Here is a 16873-nt window from a genome sequence, read left to right as displayed (position 1 = left end):
ATGCATGTGAAGACTGAAATTAGCATGTCACGTTCATCCTTAGAGGGTATCCTTATTCCCCCCACTCACATGGGCTGCAGAATAAATGAGCCTTCCAACTTGAACAGCCAATCACCCAGGCACTGATGCCTGACAGCCTGGCCTCCATAACCAGTGGCCTTGCATTCCGATGCAGCTCGTGCCCTCTGGCTTCACAGTGCTGCCTGTGTGTGGGTGTTCATTCCTAACTGTAGTCATCCTCCCCCAATGTGAGGGTCTTTAGACCTCATGAGGCTGGAAAGCAGCCTTTGTCAGAGCTCCCCACTCTGCCCATTTAGCCTGGCCTCTCATTGGACCCCATCCAAGAACCTCACAGTCCCCCCTCCCTCCCTCAGTGCTGAGCCTAAGGGCTCAACAGCTCCCACCCAATTTCCAGCTGCCACTTTGGAAGGGCAATCCTTCAGCGGTGATATCACCACAAGACCAGCAAGGGGGACAGGGGGAGTGTTGCCTGCCTACCAGCCACAAGACCCTTTTACACCTAGAGGCTCACAGCTTTGAAGGGCAGCTAAGGCTTATAAGCAATCCCACCTCTTGAGATGCTGATATTGAACGAGTCCCCTGAACCACTAACCCACCCACGGTCCTCAGATAAACGTATCTGGGTCACGCGAGTGCACTCAACTACCCGTCTATGACTGGCACATGGATGGTTATGGCAACCTGAGCATTCACATCCGATATCTCCTTCTGAGGTAAGGGCGTCAGGCTCTCGTTTTGATACAGCTGATGTAGTCGCACCGGTGAGCCCAATGAATATTCACTGGGGAAAGACATCTGGGAGGGCTCGCTAATGATATTATAATGCATTAAATATTAGGATGGGAATAGAGGGATAAGGACCCCGGAACTAGAAGATTTTAGTTTAGACGGGCAGCATGGTCAGCGACGGCTTGGAGGGCCGAAAGGCCCGTTCCTGTGCTGTACTTTTCTTTGTTCTTTGTTCCAAAATGAGGTTCCCGGTTTCCATGGTGCTTTCCTCATCACATCAATGGTGAGGGGCGTCAAAAATTAGAAAACATTTTTCGATTCCCGCTGAATTTTCTGCTCATGTCGCCGTCCTCACTGGCGGCTGAAGATCGCTCCTGCAGAGACAAAATAAAATCATGACTGAGCATGAAACTAAAAATTTACGTACTGGTATTGAGGTTCTACAATCGTACCATTTGAGAAATAAGTTGTTTGATTGATCTTTTCTGAATTTGTGTCATAACATGTTTGCTGGTCAGCTATTTAAATAAGTTGTGAACATTGGGAATGAGATTTCTATCACATGGATCCACCAACAAATAGCAATAACCTTGAGCTAGCAAATCAATCAGCATCTACTGACATTAGGAATTGAAGATAACATGGTGTGCCTTTCAAAGTCTATGCGTTTACTATTCTAGAATTCCACCTGTTTTAAATTGAGTACATCATAACTAAGTGTTAGATGTCCTGGTGAAAACTATATAAAGTGATAAAAAAACTATGCACATTGATTTAGTGTATTTCAAAAAGGGACTGAATAACCTTAATATCCTTTAAATAAACCATATAGTTGTCATTGCATTGTTCTGTGCATGTGACCTGTAAATCTCTTGGTGGCAGCATGGGGAAGGCTTTAGAAATGAAAGTGCATCGCCCATGAATATCAATGTATTATAAAAGTAGCTCAGGAAGAATACAATGAAGCAGATGTGATAATTTGTCAAGACAGCCTAAGGCAGCAGAAACGAAGTGTGCTTTGTACCATTGCTCTACGTTTCAATAATCACATGACAGGAAAACTCACAGATTAAGTAACTGGGCAGATGAATCACCAATAGAATTTAATATAAAGAAATGTAAAGTAATATGTAGGGCGCAATAATATGGACCCAGTGCAAAACTGCCAGACTATCATTCCATAGTCTAATTTCTTTGACCTATACTTGAACAAATTTATCTTCCGCAAAACCATTCCATTTTGATTTGATTTGATTTGATTTATTGTCATGTGTACCGAGGTACCAGTGAAAAGTATTGTTCTGCATACAGTCCATACAAATCGTTCCGTACATGGAAAAAAAACATAGGGCATACATACATACACAATGCAAATGCATAGACACAGGAAGCGGGTGATGCATATGGAATGTAAAGGTTAGAGATAGTGTTGAATTCAATTTTAAAAGGTTAGTACGGTTATAAGAGATATAGGGAGAGGATCTGTGGGAGAGAGCTCGCAGAGAGTCGCCACGCTCCGGAGCCATCATGGAATATTGCAATATTTTTAAAATATAGTTCTTCACAAAGGTTCTGCTGAGATTGGCATTCGCATAGGCTAAAGGCTGAATGTTGGGCATCAGTAGCCATCAAAAGACTGCTAGCTTTCCTAAGAGTGCCACCTGTTATTTTTTGTATAACATGGAACATTATGTTTCTTTTGAAGAATGATTTATCGGGACTAAGAAATATATATATATATATATATAGAAAAACATACGTTTTGAAGCAGGTCTTCTTGAAACACTATTTTGCAATAGACACTTCAGCCACATCATGGCAATGTGCCATTTTTGATGTCTTATAAAATTGGTGTGCAAGCTCCCAGAGGTTTCAAGTTGGTTGACTGTAGGCGACAAGGCACCTGAATAACCCTCAATCCCATGAATAGAGGGCTCCTGTAGTTGACGCACAAATGAGCATCAGCTATCAAGGATCACATTATTGGACATTTGGAGGTAATTTAGCCTAACCTAACTGGTGGGACTCTGAAGGAATTAGACCAGACCAACTGCCCCTTTTACCCTTGCAAAGTGTTACTGAAAGTAAAAGGGGACATTTGCCTCCATCCTCTTCTTTTTCTCCTGGGGAGAAGGTGGGGGGGGGGGGGGGGGGGGGGAGATAGATTAAAATGACCTCTTGTTAATACTTATGTTAACATAAAGGGCATTAAGAAATAGGTCAAATCAGATAAAATAGGATAGTTAATCAACAGTTAAAGCAGTGTAAATAAATTCAATTGTGGAAGATAAAACAGAATAACCAAATTTTTCCATATTCTTGCCAAGTACATGTGTGAGGCACCTCACTTCAAATGCTGTACTTGTAGGGTTTTTTCTGTCCGAAGCTGAACTTACCATTCGAAAATGATGCAAGAAGCTTTCCATCTAATGTCACCTTGGGTGACTATCTCTTGGAGTTTACACGTTTTTTCCATGTCTGCGTGGGTTTCCTCCGGGGCTTCGGTTTCCTCCCACAGTCCAGAGATGTGCGAGTTAGGTGGATTGGCCATGCTAAAATTGCCCCTTGGAGACCAAAGATGTGTAGGTTAGGTTACAGGGATGGGGCGGGGAGGTGGCCGTTTCGGAGGGTCAATGCAGACTCGATGGACCGAATGGTCTCCATCTGCACTGTAGAGATTCAGTGGATTCTATGGATAAAGGAACTGCCAAAAACAACATCAATTATTCTCTAACTGATCTTATGATGTGCCTATTTAGAGCAGCTCCCAGTAGGTAATATGGGCCAGTGGCATTAAAAGCTCCACTATCAGCTATACGAGATGTCCATTTTGCACGCTTCAGTTTATGCATGAGAAATAGTATAGACTCATACATCTTAGTTTGTTAGTGAGACAAGATTCTTCTTTAGTTCTCTGTCCTAGGAGTTCCAACTGGACAATGCCACAACCTTCAGCAAGGGAGGTAAAGAGCCACCCCAGATGGAATGGGTATCAAACTCCATGCCATTAGCACCAGTGTGATCCACTCCAGTTGTCCAGCTAACTGGCTCTCCAAGGAGTCTGATTTGCTGTGGCAACCTGCTCTTTTAAAAGTATGTTGCATTCTGGAGCTATGCATCGTGATGGTAGAGGCTCTACTGCTCTTTCTATCACTTGGCTGACTAGGACTCTTTCCACTTCCACCACCTGCCATTGGAATTTGTTGGATAGATTTACAAGTCAATACGCAACTTGTTTGGCTGTGTTATGAATGCAACCTCCTTGGCCATCAGGTCCTGGAGTGGGACATGAACCCACAGCTTCTGGCTCACAGGCAGAGATGCTACTCACTACACCACAAGACCGCCTGAACCAATATTCCACAGATAATATTTACTACACATGCATTACCTTCCTTATGAAAATATGCCAGGGCAGAAGTCAGGCTCAGTGAGGATCTGCTGAACCCTTACATTTTTATTTACTAAATTAATTTTACTTCAAATTGGTTTTACAGGTCTGATTTTCTCTCCATCTAGAAATATTGCAGCTCTGAAATATGTCTAGCAAGATAATTGTACTACTGTTCCAACAATTTGTTGTTATCATATGCATTACTTGGGCCTAAACAAAATTATCCAGAAATGGTTGCTCAAGAATTATCTGCAGCATAGATATGAAGCACATTGGAACTTGTGAATATTTCAGTTATCTTTCCTTGTGAAAGAAAATACTCATTTTGATTTTTAGGTCTTCTAAATTGTCTTGAGTCTGTAAAATGCTAAATGTAACACCGTTGTCAAAACCCTTTCCTGTACTGATTTCAAGAGCTCTTCGGTAATCACTTTGTTTCAAGCCTTTGGTTCAGACTTTATAAGTTAGCAATGCTTTGCGATACGCTACAGTCGCATGAAGCCTTCAATCATTTATTTATAGGAATATTTATAGGAGGAAAGACGACATTTCAAAGGTAATGCACAGCAAAAAAAAAGTTTTACGGTTCTTGTTTCCGCCAATATCAAAAATTATTTCTAACTGCTATCCTGATTGAGTAGCGCATCTCAACAACAATGCCACTAAGTCTCAGGATTCTATGCTGTACATTGTCCAAGTTTGGACATAGTGTTGTGAGACTGAAGAACTACAATTGCATCTTCTCAATCTTCTCATTATGCGGTGGAGATCATTGGTGAGTGAATTATAAAATTAATAGCGATGCTTAAGTGCTATGGAATCAAAGATAAACACCAATCATAGATAATCCTGGATCCAAGACCAGATACATTTTAAAGATGTAGCATCTCTTTTTATCGGAAATGTTTGAGGCTTTTGCATGAAAGGGGAAAACATGCGAGACTTAGGAAACCTGGTCAATTTTTGTAAAGAAACAAGACTGGTAATTTAATTTATTTCAGCATTTTTGACTAAATATGTCCTCGCGTACAAGAGTGATGGAAGGAATATATGGCTAGTGGGTGTGGAATTAGTGAAGTTTAAAGGCCATATTATCAGTGCTGTGACACCCTTGTAAGCACATTAGTGATCTGATTGAATAGTTTCAATTTGCATAACCAATTGTAGTCAAAATTAAACATGCCCTGTTGTCTGATCAGGCTTTCTGAATCAATGAGAATGTGTGGATATTAAGAACTCCCCAGGTTAAGATATTGAGAAAGAAACATTTTTGAGTTTCATGTTAAAAATATGACAGTTAAGGGTGGAAATCAAAACATTTGCTTAACCAATTTGTTGTATGTATGTCAGCGAGACGTTCAATAAGGAAAGCTAGAAATTGATATATACAGTCGGTGGAGCCCTAAATGGAAGCCTATAGTTTTTTTTTTTTTTTTTTTTTAGAATTTACAGTGCAGAAGGAGGCCATTCGGCCCATCGAGTCTGCACCGGCTCTTGGAAAGAGCACCCTACCCAAAGTCAACACCTCCACCCTATCCCCATAACCCAGTAACCCCACCCAACACTAAGGGCAATTTTGGACACTAAGGGTAATTTATCATGGCCAATCCACCTAACCTGCACATCTTTGGACTGTGGGAGGAAACCGGAGCACCCGGAGGAAACCCACGCACACACGGGGAGGACGTGCAGACTCCGCACAGACAGTGACCCAAGCCGGAATCGAACCTGGAACCCTGGAGCTGTGAAGCAATTGTGCTATCCACAAGGCTACCGTGCTGCCCGTGTTCAATGATGCATCTATTTCAGTGTTAAACTGTCAACAGTTGGTGTGGCGAATGAATAATGAGACTAAAGGCGTGAGATCGTTCTCCAATTGTCCGCTTTTACATAGATTGGCTATGTTTCACTTATACAGTCACAATGTTTTATGCTGTTACGGCATGTAACAACATACCTGACTCGAGAACGTTATCATGTAATTGATAATAGAGGGGATTGTAGAATAATTCCAATGAGACTATGAAAAGGAACCGCTTTAAATAATTAGTCTCGGGTGTGAAAAGATGTGAGGGCGTTATATGCAAGTCATGGTGAACAGATAATGGCTCAGGGCAGAGTGAGAATCTGGTTTAGGGCATACCTTCCACGGACTGATGTTGTGGGAAGCCTGGAGCACAATGCATGATGGGGCAGCATTATCTGAAGATGGCCAATGAGTCGTCTCTCATAATAACCTTTTTTATAACATCGTCAATGTTGATCTGGCAATAAATTGCGGTTGATCTGAAAGTCATTATTTGGAGAGAGAAAAATCCGTGAGTAACCTGATCCAAGAATGTGACATTTTTTGTTTGTGGGTGGGGGTATTGTCTTCCCCTCTGAACTTGTTTTTTTTTGTAGCTAGAACGACCTGGACTAGAGGGTGAGGAGACACCACCAAAGCATTAAATAATGATTTATGTGCAAAACGATAAGTGTATACGTAAAATACATTGAAATTATCACGGGAGACAAATGATGCATGTTGACCTGGGTTAGCACAATGGCCTCGCTAGATTAAGTCGTTTATATCATGATGCTGTGCTAATGTTCAGCTTATAGTAAATCGATAGCATAATACTTCACTTCCAACATGGATAGTATTAGCAACCGATAGGAAGGCAACAGCGTAGACCAAAGCTCCTGGAATTAATCATGAGCTCACCCAAGCAGTGTGCGGGTTAATTCACATGTGCCGGGGGGGGGGGGGGGGGGCTTATTTAATTCACCTTTAAAACTGGATGCCTTCTGCAAAGCCTTCGACATCCGTCGGTTTTTTTTCCATCCTTTCCATCAGCAAGTTTTTTTTTGAAACGGGAAAATGTGGGTGCCTCCATGGAGATCACACAGCCTTGGATTACACTGTCTGGGGCACATCATCAGCCTTTGCATATACAGTTACTGTCATGTTGGGCCGATTCTGTGTGTCAGGGGTGGGCAGTGTTTGCCCAGGCGGCCTTGTCAGAGCTCTGGCACTGGAACCTCATCTTTAACTGCGATTCATGTCTATCTCCAGGGCCATCCGATTGCCGCCAATTCATTCGCTTCTGACCAATGCCAGCTCAGGAATCCAGTTGGGCCACATCGGGTCTGGCTGAATGTCCTTGTTATCCTTTAAAATTGACATAAGTGAGAAATGACATAACAGAACCCACCGGGTCACCAGACGGGGGCTCGAAATACCCAACCTCTCAAACTTTTTAAACCTCGAAACCATGGCTGTCTGTGAACACCAATTAAAACAAAATCGGCTGGCTCCATTTAATGCTGTTCAATTTTAGTGTCAGACACAGAAACATCAATGAGATCGCTGTCTTCGATTGACGATGGTAGCGGTCACTTTGTTGACATTATTTGAAAGCTGCCCTCTCGATGGTCCGAGGTGTTTGTTTGTTGTTAACCCCAACTCGATGGCTTTGGGATTCTCCTCTTGAGCCCAAATCACTGTATGTGAGACGGTGCGATCCCTTCTCCACGCAGCCCTCCCTCCCTCCCCGACAGCCACTGTTCCAACCCTCCAAGACTCAAAGTCCCTCCCTCTGCTCTCTGATGAGACGGATTCTATTCCTTGCTGGTGATGTTGCTCTCGGCTCGACCCACTGCTGGATGGCTGACGCCCACGTCAATCTGGGCTCTGCTACAATCACGTCCAGGCTGACACCCAGTATTTTATCACATGGTTTCCGCACGTACATTTCATTTTTTGGGGGATCTTGGAACCAGGCATCTGAATTTCCACCAACTCGTGTCCAAATCGAGCACCCCGCCCCCCCTCCCCTATCCTCATCATCACCACAATCAGCAGCAGCAGCAGCAGAGAGAGAGAGAGAGATTGATATGTGAAACCCCAGTGTGGAGGGGGGAAAAAAAGGACTTAGCAATTCCCTCCCCTCTCTCCCTCCTCCGCCACCCTTTCCTGCCACGATCGATGTGGGGATGGGAGCGAGCTGGATGTGTTGTTATCGTGTGGCCGCTTCTATTGCTTTAGCGCCGAGCCTGTAGGGATGAGGTCTGAAATGTGTTTTTCTTAAGCAGTGTCAACGTCTCCATCCCACCTTTACCCTCCCTCCTTCCCTCCGTCCTGTGTGTGTGTGTGTGTGTGAGAGAGAGCCCGGAGCTGGCAAACCGTCTCTGAATATGGGAATGTGTGGAGATCTGAAATCCGACCGTCTATGGGAGTGAAGAGCCAAAAGAGCAAAACAAAGAGATAGAAGAGGAGGAGGAGGAGGGGGGGTTGGTTGGTTGGTTGCAAGGAAGGGGGGAGCCGTGTCGTTTTTTTTGGCAAAATGAATCCATTCTTGAAGGACCACTAGATTTCGCTCGGAAGAATTAACTGCGTCGTGTGCAGCTAGAAAAGGAACATTGAAATAACCACACCGCTGAGATACATTCTTGGTGGTTCTCTCTCTCTCTCTCTCTGTAATCATCTATGAGCCATGTTATTGAAGGGGTGAATGTGTGCTCTGTATTCTTCACGGATGCTTTTGGATTTGAAGGGTATTCCGCATTGTGCCATAAATTTGCCATTTTTAACCCGCGAACTAGTTACTAACCAAACAACCGAGGAATGTGGACATACCAGAGAAGACGGTACTTTAATATTCTCTCAGCGCCCGTAGTATTGGTGGCAGTTGTGTGCTGCGCTCAGAGGTAAGAATCTCCAACGTGGAAGGCGGCCGCTCACGTTATTGAGTGCGATGTGAAATGGGGTCGACTTTCTCCTTTCCTCCTTGTGTTTTTGTGCTTCATTTGCAGCGTCAATGAGCCTGGGAATATGGCGTTCGTGAAAGAAACGGTGGATAACCTGCTCAAGGGATACGACATTCGGCTGAGACCCGATTTTGGAGGTAGGCTTCTTTGCAAAGTCCCATCTCCGCCGGCCCTTAACCCCAACAACAGACCCCCCCCCCCCACCCCTTCCCCCCAAAAGACATCACAGAGCTACATTCAAATATATGTGAGCAAGTCCGGCCCATTTAACTTTTACTTGTTTACCCCTCAAGGTCCACCAGTCAGCGTTGGGATGAACATAGACGTGGCTAGTATTGACCAGGTGTCTGAAGTTAACATGGTGAGTCCATCGTTTGCCTTTATGTGTGGTTTTTGTTTTCAAACCTGCGTTTACTAGTGTTGAAAACGTACATGGAGCTCGAACCCACGTTGTGGTTGGCGTTGTTGTGTGGTTGTGTAGTTCGCGTCGATGCATCTGCTGAGGCTGTACTGCCATGGGATATTGAGTGTGGTGCGGACTTCAATGGTGTTGTCTGGGTCGCTGCCATTGTGCACATCTGGGAGAGTGGACCCTCTCCAGCTGCGGCGTGTGATGGGTGGCTGGGAAGGCTCCCCCCTCACCTTGTGACTGTCGCCTTCCATTGGGCTCTGGTGGGCGAGAGCCATATCGCGTAGATTGGAGAGCCATGCTTGGTGCCATCTGCTGGCAACCCCTCCGCCGAGAGTATGGACACGCTTAACTGTAGCAATCCCGAACCAAAGGGAAGGTATCCTCAACCCTCGGTCCTTTACTCGGCGTTTCAATGCAGGTTAGGGGATGTGCGGTGCAGTGAATTGAGATGAATGGTATTTCGCTGTCTCAGGTCCTGAAAGCGACCATTCATCTGCGCTCGGAGCTGGATTTGAGCAATTAAATTGCAGGAATTACAATCTAATCAATACGCCCGCCACCTCACGGAGCCCTCAAAGACTCCAGGCTATTGATACCCTGATTTTAATCACACCTCTGACACAAATCCGTACGCCAACAATAATGCAGGAAATGCACCCACCAATTGTGGAGAAACGAAAGATGCTCGTTGCGTGTCCCGAATAAAGTGTTTGCACTGAGAAATGGAAATGAAAGATTGTGTTTTTTTGCTGACAGCTAACACACGTTTATGGCCCCGTGTAAAATTGCCAGCTCAGTTTCTGCTCACCCACCTCTTTCAAGTGTAAATGTCAGCTCTTCAAAAACTTTCCTCAAACGTGCAAGAAATGAAGTCATTCCTTCGCGGGAATCAACACAATTCTAACTTTACTTTTTCTCTCTGAGCAACATTTTAGTTACGATCGGTGGTAAGGGGAATTTGAGACCATGTGAACGGTTCCACAGGCCTTTGGTCAGTCCCAATATTTGGTCCAAAACCCTGATGTGTGTGTGCGTGTGAACCTTGATAGTTCTGTTAGTGGCGACCTTGATCATCATTACAGTTGAGTCCAATCTTGTCCTCATCCAATGTGCACTTCCAGCAGGAAACATTGAATGGCAATAAGAGTTGGAGCACTGGCCATTCAACCCATCAAACTTCGGGAGGCTGAGTCACTTTGTAAAAGAAAACCGCCCAAAAAGATTTGTAGTCATACAATGCCTTTCATGATCTCAGGATACCCCAAAGCCAATGAAGCATTGTTAAGTGTACTCACAGTTGTAATGATACATGTTTTATTACTGTTGTTGCCTCTTACCCACCCACATTCCCTCTTTCCCTTAAAGTTAAGATAAACTATCTCACCACAGACAGGAATGGAGTCAATGACCTTCCTGATCCAAATGGCTCATGTAGTTACCCGATAAGCTCACTAAAGCTTCAGGGATATTCATTTATTTAATTTGGAACATTTCCTTTAAATGCCGTATAGAATCATAGAATCACTGCAGTACAGAAGGAGGGCATTTGGCCCATCAAGGCTGCACCAACCCTCTGAAAGAGCACGTTACATAGGTGCATGCCCCCCACCCTATTCCCATAACCCAATAGCCCACATAACCTTTTGGACACTAAGGGGCAATTTAGCATGGCCAATCCACCTAATGTTTGAACTGTGGGGGTAAACTGGAGCCACTGGAGGAAATACACGCAGACATGGGGAGAACATAAAAACTTTACACAGTGAAGTGGGTTCAATTCCAAGGCTGGAATTGAACCCAGATCCCTGGCACTGTGAGGCAGCAGTGCAAACCACTGTGCCACCGTGCCGCCCTGATCAGCATATTTTAAAGATCAAGGGACATTAAGTTTCTGAATTGTCATTGATCCTCAATTGCTCTGTATTTCGGCACTTTTATTGTGTTCGTAGACCAATAAATGATCTGGATTATTTGACAAAGTTGACAGTAGCGTATGTAATAGAGAAAACAGCATAAGTGGTGATATCTCGGGTCATTGAAATAATGGCTGGAACTAACCTTTAACAATAATAGGAATAGGAGTGGGTCATTCAGCTCCTCAAACCTGTGTCTCCATTCAGTTCCATCAGGTTGATCTGTACTTCAATCCACCTCCAACATTTGCTCCAAACCCCTTCACTATCTTACTTAACAAAGATCCATCACTCTCATTGTTGAAAATTTGAATTGACCCAGAAGATATGAGAAAGTCAGTTCTAGATTTCCTCGACCCTTTTTTGAGAAAAACAGGTTCCTGATTTCACTGACAACAAACTTATTGCAAAGCAAAATTGAAGTCCATGAAAATAATGGAGCAGGTGCTGTAGAGTTATGAACCTGGATACCAGACAAAAAGTGGAGAATAGTAGTAAACAGTTGAACAATCTAGCCATGTCCTGATGGTCTTTTTCACAGTTTTGACATACAGGGCCCAATTTTAACTGAAATCTTGTGTATCATTTTCTCCTGGATTTTCTGCTTCTAACTTACCCCATTACCTTCTTTATTTCTTTTGAAAGGATAGGTGCATTTCCCTTTGAGGTGCAGGCCATTCATCTATGCAATCTTCCTTGGCCCTAAAGGTGGTCCCAATGACCCAGACGTCTGAAGCCCCATTTCTGTACCCCTTTTCTAATTACTCATTGGCTATAAAGCAAAGCAACAGGCCTTTTGACCTAACCTAGTTAGCGTTTATGCTCCAAAAGAGTCTTCTCCCATCTTTCTTTCCAGATCTAAATCCATCACCATATGCCTCTATTCATTTCTCTCTCAAATGCTTGTCTAACTACCCTTTTTATTCCTTTATGCAGTGAAGTGGGTTCAATTCCAAGGCTGGAATTGAACCCAGATCCCTGGCACTGTGAGGCAGCAGTGCAAACCACTGTGCCACCGTGCCGCTTCCTGTGCTAGTGCGTTCCACATTCTCACAACTCTTTGGGAAATAAGTTTCTTCTGAATTTCCTCTTGGGTGTCTTGGTGACCATTTAATATTAATGGTCCTTAATTAGACTTTTCCCACATGTGGAAACATTATCTCTACGTCCATTATATCATATTTTTAAAGACCTATTTTAGGTCACCCAACAGCCTTGTCTCAAGAAAAAAAATAACTAACCTGTTTATTCTTCTCTGATAGGATATCTGGCATCATCTTTCCAAATCTTCTCTGTATCCTCTCCAGTGTCTCTATATAATTTTTAATAATATGATAATTAGAACTACAGAACTACCCCACCACCTAGAGGTTCCCCTCCAAGTCACTCACCATCCTGACTTGGAAATATATAGCATTTCTTTCACTGTTGCTGGGGCAACATTCTGGAACTCCCTCCCTAACAGCACAGTGGGTGTACCTACACATCAGGGCCTCCAGCAGTTAACAACCACCTTCTGAAGGGCAACTAGGAATGGGCAATAAATGCTGGCCTTGCCAACAATGCTCACATCCTGCAAATTAATATCTAAAAAGGACCAAGTGTGGTCCAACAAGGTTCAATATAGATTTAGCATAACTTCCCTATTTTTCAATTCTATTGCTCTAGAAATAAAGCCTGGTGTTTTTATTATATATAATGTCCTTGCTCAACTCTTGTGTAAATTTTCTTGATTTGTATATTTAGAAGCGCTCTTGCTCTTCTACCCCACCGGGGTTCCCAACTTTAAATGACTTCCCTATTCTAATAAATAAAAGGTATTATTAATGTTTAAATTTGGGCTGGATGCTCCATTGGTATTGTTGCTAGCGAGGACAGAGAATTTGGCACGTGTTTGCTGGTGGCAGGATTCTCCATTCCCGCTGCCTGTCAATGGGAATTCCCATTGAAGCCACATTATACTGCCAGGAAACCTGTTGGGTGGGGGAGGGGAGGGGCGCTGCCCGTGGGAGCATAGAATCCCGCTGCCAGCGTATGGCTGGGAGAAATTTGACCTTCATTTCCCAATTATTTGCCCATTCTGTATTGATGTCCTCCTGTAATTTGTTGCAGCTCTCCTCAGTATTCCCCTGATTTGGTGTTAAACACAAACTCAGAAGTTGTGTTTTTGATTCCAAAGACCAAATTGTTAATTTAAATTGTGAATAAGAGTGGCCCCAGTACTGATTATTGTGAAACGCCACTTTCCTCTGACTCTGATCAATACCCTTCAGTCCCACTGTCTGGTTTTTGTCTTGAAGTCAGCTGGCAATTCATTTTGCAACTTGTCCCCGACTCCATATTCTCTGCCCCAATCCTCTCCATAGTGAGGACCCCCCCCACCCCTGCTCCAAATGATACTAAGCCGATTGGTCTGTAATTCACTGGGTATGTTCCCCTTCTTAAATATCAGAATTTCATCAGCTATCCAGCATTCTTCTGGCACGACACCTTTTTCCTAATGAATTATTAAATATGGGTAGAAATGCCCCTTGCTATCTCTTCCCTACATTCTATGAAAATCCACAGATCCAATCCATCCAGACTAGGATCCTCTTTGAATTTCATTGGTTCGTTCAAGATATTTTAAATTCATTTACGTCAGTACTCATCTTGTCATTCAATGTCATGTCTACCTGTTAAAACTCCCTGATAAACACCAAAGCAAAATCACCTGTTAATATTGCTGCCATCTCCACATCGCTATCCATGGATTAACCTGCCTATCTCCTATTAGTCCTATTCCCATTCCAGCCTGTTCTTAAATTAATATCCTTGAAATATTATCCTTTTTTATTTTACCTTCCTTGATTATTTAATTTCATAATGTCTTCCTTATTGTTTTTTTGACTTCTCACCTCATGTCTTTGTATTCTATCTCAGGTAAGGTAAGGTAAAGTCTCCATAGTCCCAGATGACCATAGGCTGCATTCCCGTTTGAGGGGGGAGAGCTCACTGGTGGTGATTTAACCTGAGGGTCACCATACCTCAGATGAGGGGCAAGGTTGAGAAGGGCCTTCATGAATAACCTCAGCCGGTACGGGAATTGAACACTAGCTGCTGGCCTCACTCTGCATCACAAACCAGCGGTCTAGCCAAGTGAGCTAAACCAGCCCCTATTTTATTGTTATTTCCTTTGCATTTTTAAAATTTGTATGACTGAACAAGCAGTTATGGTTTAATATCAAGGTTAACAATCCATTCAAAAGGTTCATCTGATGCAGTGGAATGGTTGTAATGTCACCAGAAATGGATCTGTCAGAATTTCAGTGTGTGGGCGATAGTCTGGCTTGGGCGGCTCCAGTCACAATTTGAGCTGTTCCCCATTTTCCACTTGTGGAATAAGTGGCCACATCCTTGGTGGCACAGTGGTTATCACAGCTGCCTCACAGCACCAGGAACCCAAGTTCGATTCCAGCCTTGAGTGACTGTCTGTGTGGAGTTTGTACCTTTTCCCCATATCTACATAGATTTCCTCCGGACGCAATGTAGGTTAGATGGGGTTATGAGGTTGCAGGGATAGGTAGGGACATAAGCCTAGGAACAGTGCTCTTTTGAAGGGTGAAACTCGATGGGCTGAATGGTCTCCTTCTGCATTGTAGGGATTCTATAAAATCTATTAAATTCTCCCTGGCCTGCCGTAAAGGTCGTAAAGCAATCGAGGGTTGTCCAAATTTTCTGTGGAAGGTTGAAACCTTGGATTTCATCTCTCAGGTCAGTTACTCAGTTGCGGTTGGTGGTGTTTGCAGTTGACTAGGAGATGCATTATCAAGACGTAGGGGTATAATTAGTTTTTAGAGTGTGGAGTGTCTCACAGTGGGGACTATGAGATTTCCGATGAGTGCATGGGTTTTCTTTTTGAGGTCCTGTTGTATCAGTGGGAATACTTCATTAGCTGTCAGCCAGTGGTGTCCTTTGAGGAGGATATTTTCCCTGCAGACAACTGGAGGTTCAACATGTGCTCGGTCAGTAAGCCACTCGAGTAAGCTTTCCAACCTGAACACCTGTGAACTAATGCTGTAAAGAAGGTGTCTGGACCACAGCCACCAAGTTCCTGGGTCCAAGCAGCCCACTGTCTATGTCCTGAATGTATGTCTCATTCCTACTCAATTGTTCCCTTGTGTCTTTGTTCATCCATGAGTCTCACCAGTTCTTTTCCTTTAATGTAATCTATTTTTCCCGCACTCTGTTGAAAAGTATTTTAAACGTTTCTCCTTGTTGCTCGACATTATCGTTTGCCAATATCATTGCCCATGTAATTCGCTCAAGTTCTAATCTGGGCCCCTCAAAATTATATTTTCTCTAATTTATTAATTTGTTTTTTACCACCCTTATGCCCTTTCTGTATTATCTTCTTAAAGGATATTATATTGTGGTCACTATTGCCCAGAAGCTCTCCAACATTTTCTTCACTTATCCACTCTGGTTCAATCCGCATTATTAGATCCAAAAGTGAATCTTTTGTTGTACTTTTTACATATCCAGTTACAGGAATCCTTTTCACATTGTAGGAACTTTATTTAACCTAATCTTCAAGAGGAATGGTTGTTCTATTTTTATTCCCAATTTTCGAATTTGTCTGCATATTTCTTCCTTCACCTTCCTTCCACTAGTAGGTGGCGTGTAGATTGCACTTCTATTGTGATTAATTCTTTGCCTTTTTTCTCGATCCATATGAATTCCACCTTTGGTCGAAGATAGCTGTGTTCCTTTTCTTTATTCTCAATTATGTTATTCCTCAATAAGTAATATTCCACCTCCTATTTTACCAGATTATCTTTCTAATTTGTTATATACAATAACGTTTAAATCACAATCCTGATTTTTCTTTAGCTATTACATGTCAACAGTCTCTCCCTGAAAAGCGTTCTTTCCCTGTCTGGCCAAGGTTGTGGCACTGGGAGCAGTCCGGTAAAAGATATATATATATTTTAAATGTATTATTGCATGGGATGTAGGCATCATGGACAAAGACAGCATTTGTTTGTTATGGGCCAGGGTTTAGAGAATCCCAAAGCGTATCATGTAGTTCACCTGACCCCCAACTTTTAATAGATTGTGGTATGGGGAGCACACGGCCCACTCTACAGTTGTGTTACAGCAGAAATGGAAAAGTATTTTTTAAAGCAAAACAATGTTTATTCTATGAACTCAAGTTAACCTTTTTAAAACATACAGTGAACATCTTAGCAACCATCAATTCAAATACAACCCCCAAAGAATATAACATTAAGTAATGCTTAAGCTGTCCTTTTAACATCCATAAGACTTTAAAAATCTTTAAAACAGAAGCACATCAGGTTAAAGTCACTACTGAGAGCAGTTATTAGTTTTAAATCGCCAAAGGATCGATTTACATTCTTTAGATTACAGAGAGAGAGACTCATACACCTTCTGGCTGTGACTGCAGCTATCCAGCTCTGAAAACGAAACTAAAACACGCCCTGCAGCAAACAGCCTAAAACGAAAGTAAAAAGCTGACAGACAGCCCAGCTCCACCCACACTTTGACATCACTGATAAACACCCATTTCTTAAAGGTACATTTCTTAAACACTGATAAACACCCATTTTTTAAAGGTACTCGCACATGACATGTTGAACAACCCTAATT

General features: G+C 43.0%; 1 protein-coding gene across 3 annotated transcripts in view; it reads left to right on the top strand.

Moving 5' to 3' along the window:
* gabrb3 (gamma-aminobutyric acid type A receptor subunit beta3) overlaps positions 1-16873 on the top strand; it is an 896267-nt gene that overhangs the window by 430438 nt on the left and 448956 nt on the right. Inside the window, exons 1-3 of one of the 3 annotated variants that reach the window (XM_072477217.1) lie at positions 7914-8836; positions 8942-9033; positions 9190-9257. The exons of 1 other annotated variant lie outside the window; for it this stretch is intronic. In XM_072477217.1, coding sequence (XP_072333318.1) covers positions 8754-8836; positions 8942-9033; positions 9190-9257 — 243 coding nt within the window. In that variant the 5' untranslated portion in view covers positions 7914-8753. Of the gene's footprint in view, positions 1-7913; positions 8837-8941; positions 9034-9189; positions 9258-16873 lie in introns of those variants that run through there. One more of the 3 variants, XM_072477218.1, reaches the window with a different exon arrangement.

The sequence above is a fragment of the Scyliorhinus torazame genome, chromosome 15 (genome assembly GCF_047496885.1).
Source record: "Scyliorhinus torazame isolate Kashiwa2021f chromosome 15, sScyTor2.1, whole genome shotgun sequence".
NCBI classification, from domain to species: Eukaryota; Metazoa; Chordata; class Chondrichthyes; order Carcharhiniformes; family Scyliorhinidae; genus Scyliorhinus; species Scyliorhinus torazame.
The sequence above is the reverse complement of the archived record's forward strand: the minus strand, read 5'-3'. Positions and strand labels throughout refer to the sequence as shown.